This window comes from Ovis aries, chromosome 15 (assembly GCF_016772045.2).
Source record: "Ovis aries strain OAR_USU_Benz2616 breed Rambouillet chromosome 15, ARS-UI_Ramb_v3.0, whole genome shotgun sequence".
NCBI lineage: Eukaryota > Metazoa > Chordata > Mammalia > Artiodactyla > Bovidae > Ovis > Ovis aries.
This window is the reverse complement of record NC_056068.1, coordinates 47584478-47589524: the sequence shown is the minus strand read 5'-3', so window position 1 is coordinate 47589524 and position 5047 is coordinate 47584478. Positions and strand designations below refer to the sequence as shown.

Sequence of the window (5047 nt, the reverse complement as noted above, 5' to 3'; positions counted from 1 at the left end):
TAAAGTTTTATGATCAGCTTGAAGAAATAGAAAATTTTTGATTCCTAAAATCAAAAAGTTTCCTAGACTAAAAATTTGTTTTTTTGTAGCTGGAATGGCAGAGAAGATTTCTGCTTAAAATACTAAAGAAACAATAAAAATCACACTTTTGATTAATAAGAAATTTTTTATCAGTCCCTTCTCTGGGGTCAAAGTGACAGATTTAGTCTTTAAGGTGGACCAGGGAGTTGCCCCTGCCCCTAGACCTCAGGCATGTATCAATAGGACCTCTTAGGTAAGAGCAGAAGAATGACATTCTCTCGTATCTGCTTAGTCTTTACTCCATAGACAATAGGGTTGAGGGCAGGTGGGATGACAACATAGAGGTTGGCAAACACAATGTGAAAGGTCTGAGGGACATTGTGTCCAAAGTGATGTGCAAGGATGGAGAAGAACGCTGGTATATAGAACATGAGGATGACACAGACGTGGGAACCACAGGTGCCTAGGGCCTTCTGGCGAGCATCCTGAAAAGGGAGGCGAAATACAGCACAGAGGATAAGGATGTAGGAAACCGCAATTAGAATCGCATCTATAATCACTATCATGATGGGAACACAAAACCCGTACCAGATATTAATGGAGATGTCAGCACAAGCTAGTCGGGCAACACCTATGTGCTCACAGTACGTGTGAGGGATGTTATGTGTCCTGCAGAAGGGTAGACGATGTACAAGGAAAACACATGGGACAAAAACACAGAAGCTTCTGAAGGTGATTCCCACAGCGATTTTGACAATGGCCCTGGGGGTGAGAATAGTGGTGTATCTCAAGGGTGAACAGATGGCCACGTAGCGGTCAAATGCCATGGCCAGCAGTATAGCTGAGTCCAGAACAGAGCTGTAGTGCAGAAAGAATAATTGTGTGAGACAGCCAGGAAAGCTGATTTCCTGGGGACCAAACCAGAAGATGCTCAGAGATTTTGGAACACAGGTGGTAGACAGCGTAAGATCAGTAATAGCCAGCATGGAAAGGAAAGAGAACATGGGCGCATGAAGACTGTGCTCCACTGCAATGAGGTAGAGAAGGACACTATTCCCCGCAACGGCCACAAGATAGAGGAGGCAGAAGGGGACGCTGATCCAGACGTGGTACTGCTCGAGTCCAGGGATACCCAAAAGGGTGAAGGCACCCATGTTGTAGCCAGTTAGGTTGTATATGGCCATTGAAATCTGATTAACAGGTTCTGTGTCCTAAAACAAATTATATATAATTAACATATGCCAAGAAACAACCTCCCTTTGCTATTAAGAGGAATGCTTATCTTTAAAAAGATTCTAAAATACTAGTACTTCTGATACTAAACACCAGGTCTCTCCAAAGTCTTCAAACTGCATAAAATGTTATTTCCATTTTAATGACTGAGTTTTGCCTAGGTTAATGTAACATGTTGCTGTATAGATACAAATATAGAGAAAAATAATCTAACTATAATCAGAGAAAAAAGAAAATTAGAAAAGTAAAGCATTATTAAAAATTATTTACTTATTTTTTATTTGGGGCTGTGCTGGGCCTTTGTCGTGCATGGGCTTTCTTAGTTGTGGCAAATGGGGGCTACTCCTAGCTGTGGCGCATGGGCTTCTCATTGCGGTGGCTTCTCTTCTTGCGGAGCATGGCCTCTAAGGTGCATGGGCTTTGGCAGCTGCAGCATGTGGGCTCAGTAGTTGTGGTTTCTGGGCTCTAGAGTTGTGGCGCATGGGCTTAGTTGCTCCAGGGCATGTGGAATCTTCCCAGACCAGGGATCGAACATGTGTCCTCTGCATTGGCAGGAATATGCTTATCTATTGTGCCACCAGGAAAGTCCAAAAAAGTAAGGCATTTCAATTGGAAAAATCAGGAGGCAATTTATAATTACAGGCTCCTCCCATAGACCAGTCTCATAAAGTATTATCTCATTTAGAACAATCTTCTGAGATTATTTTTATTCTCTTGATTTTCTTTTAACAGAAACTAAAACTCTGAGAGCTATCTTACCCAAGATCTCATTTTTAGTAACTGGCAGAGCCAAGAACATTAAAGTCCACAAACAACAACACTCTACCTCAGGTGACTTCTTCAATACTCCGTTAGATGAGAAGAATTGAGAAGAGGTAGTGGGCGTAGAGTTTAAGGAAAGACATAACCTGTAACTGTAATTTGACGCACCAATCCTATTGTAGATGCAATGATTTCCCTGACTCGAGAAAGTCTTGGGATTTGCAGACCATAATGTGCTCTGAGGCTGTGTTTAATGTCTCACCATGGAGGATAATCTGAGAAAGATATGTAGCCAGCCTCCAACATAGGATTTAATACGGCAGTTATTTCAAATGTGCTTTGGATAAAGACAGAGATGATTTCTACTGAAAGAAATATAGAATTAATATATTCTAAATTCTGAACCAAGATAAAAGCAAATAAGCAACCTCTATAGTAAGAGTTCTTTTCATTTGGAGAAGGAAATGACAACCCACTCCGATATTCTTATCTGGAGAATTCCATGGGCAGAGGAGCCTGGGAGACTACAGTCCACGGAGTCACAAAGAGTCAGACGCAACTGAGCAACCAACACTACTGCTACCATAGTAAGAGTTAACAATTTTTGAGAACTTTCATTATACTACACAAAACTAAAGCTCTTTACATGAAATCATTTCTATGCTCCTCTTAACAATGACATAGATAAAAGCATTATCCACATTTTAAAGATATAGCAACTGAAGCAGAGAGAAGTTAAGTAACTTGCCACTGCCACACAATGAGGAAATGGCAGAGCTGGGACTCAAACTCTAGGAGTCTTTTTCTAGACTCCTGTGTATATGACCAAAATTCTTTATACAGTCTATGGAGAATTGTATATACATGACATCTGTACAATGAAAGATTTAAATTTTGGCATATAAAGAAAACAGAAAACTGGAAGCATATAGCCAACTAGTGTAATATTGAGCACATTACTTATGATTTAAAATGTAGATGTCTGGGGCTTCCCTTGTGGTTCAGTGGTAAAGAATCTGCCTACCAATGCAGAAGACATGCATTCGATCCCTGGTCCATGACGATCTCACATGCCCTGGAGTAACTAAGCCTCTGCACCACACCTGTTAAGCCTGTGCTCTAGAGTACTGAGCTCATGTGCTGCAACTACGGACGCCTGCATGCCCTAGAGCCTGGTACTCCACAACACAAGAGTAGAGAAAAGCTGACCACAACTAGAGAAAAGCTGACACGGCAACAAAGACCAGCACGGCCAAAAATAATATAAAGAAATGGAAAACTTTTGTAAATGTAGCTTTCTGTATTCTTATACTTAAAAGCATAGGTATCATTGAAGTCTTTTAAAATAAAATCTGATTATATGTTGCTCACATGAAAAAGATCTAAAGCAAAGTACCCATAAAGGGTAAAACAAAAGGATAAACCAGGGAACATCAGACAACTTTATAGACAAACAACACAAACCTTATAAAATGAAAATAAGAAAAAGTAAAGTTTACCTTTCAATGTATTAAATGAAACAACAAATACTTTGCGCTATTAAGAGGAACACTCCTAAGTGAAGGTGTAAGCCATACTGCCTGTAGATATCCATTCTTAGTACTCATTTAGCATAAATAATGTTTGTTAGAAATAACCTATTCATTTACCTAACTTTTTATTTTCTTATTATTATCTGTCACAGACTTCCTTGTAATTCCCTTTATTATTTGAAGATATATATCTGGCCATTATCTGCAACAAGTTTAACATCCTTGCCCTTTACCTACCCAAAATTTTCTTCTCAAAGTAGCACAGCATCATGCTGGATGACTTTATTTTGTTACTGATGATCAGCCCACCCAATTCCAGGGCCATATCTTTGAAGTATTGTAACCCCAGATTGACTAACCTCATAAATCACAAATATGGTTTTATATCTGTCCTATGATGTGAGTCACCTATTACCAATCTGTTCCTGAAGAACCTCAATGCCTCTACACCATTGACTTTGTCACTATCATTCCTTCAGTATCCATGTGTCTTTGCATCCCTCTTTATGTAGTTTAACATCTAAGAGTCATCATTTCAACTACTCTCTTAAAATATTTTGCTGCCCTCCCTCCACTGAGCTTCCATGATATATAAATGGCAAAATATAGTTCCTAGATTTAAAAACCTAGTAAGTACTCTAGGTCATGACGGAAAAGTACTTCTTAGTTAAGTATATTTGTGTCCCCAAAATTTTATAATCATCAGCCTTAGACTTAATCCTCAATGCTGTCCAATGGTCCAACAACATGATCTTGTACAACTCAATCTCCCTGTATGACTTTTTTTTTTTTTTTGGCTGCACCGTGTGGAATCTTAGCTCCCTGACAAAGGATTGAACCCAGGCCATTAGTAGTAAAAGCACAGAGTTTTAACCACTGGACCAAAAGGGAATTCTCTGGCTTTTTTCCCTACTCTCTTTTAAGCACATTCACCATCCCCAAATCCCTCTTTCTCAACAGATAATGTTTTATTTTACTTCATAGAGAAGTTAGAACCATTAGATATTCCCTTGTGGCTCAGATGGTAAAGAATCTGTGTGCAATTCGGGAGATATAGGTTCAATCCCTGGGTCGAAAAGTTCCCCTGGAGAGGGGAATGGCAATCTACTCCAATATTCTTGCCTAGAGAACTCCACAGACAAGGGAGCCTGGCAGTCTATAGTCCATGGGATCGCAAAGGGTCGGACACCACTGAGCAACTAACACTTTCACATGTAAATCATGTATAGACACACTAGACAGCATATTCAAAAGCAGAGACATTACTTTGCCAGTAAAGGTCCATCTCGTCAAGGCTATGGTTTTTCCAGTGGTCATGTATGGATGTGAGAGTTGGACCATAAAGAAAGCTGAGCTCTGAAGAATTGACACTTTTGAATTGTGGTGTTGGCGAAGACTCTTGAGAGTCCCTTGGACTGCAAGGAGATCCAACCAGTCCATCCTAAAAGAAATCAGTTCTGAATATTCATTGGAAGGACTGATGCTGAGCTGAAACTCCA

The 5047-nt window shown here is 39.8% G+C and overlaps 1 protein-coding gene across 1 annotated transcript; it reads right to left on the bottom strand.

Annotated features, from left to right (window-relative positions):
• Positions 1 to 257: 257 nt before the first annotated feature.
• Positions 258 to 1205, bottom strand: LOC101119670 (olfactory receptor 52H1). The gene has a single exon (XM_004016640.3). It carries the CDS (start codon positions 1203 to 1205, stop codon positions 258 to 260), a length of 948 nt encoding a protein of 315 aa, XP_004016689.3.
• Between the last annotated feature and the right edge of the window lie 3842 nt (positions 1206 to 5047).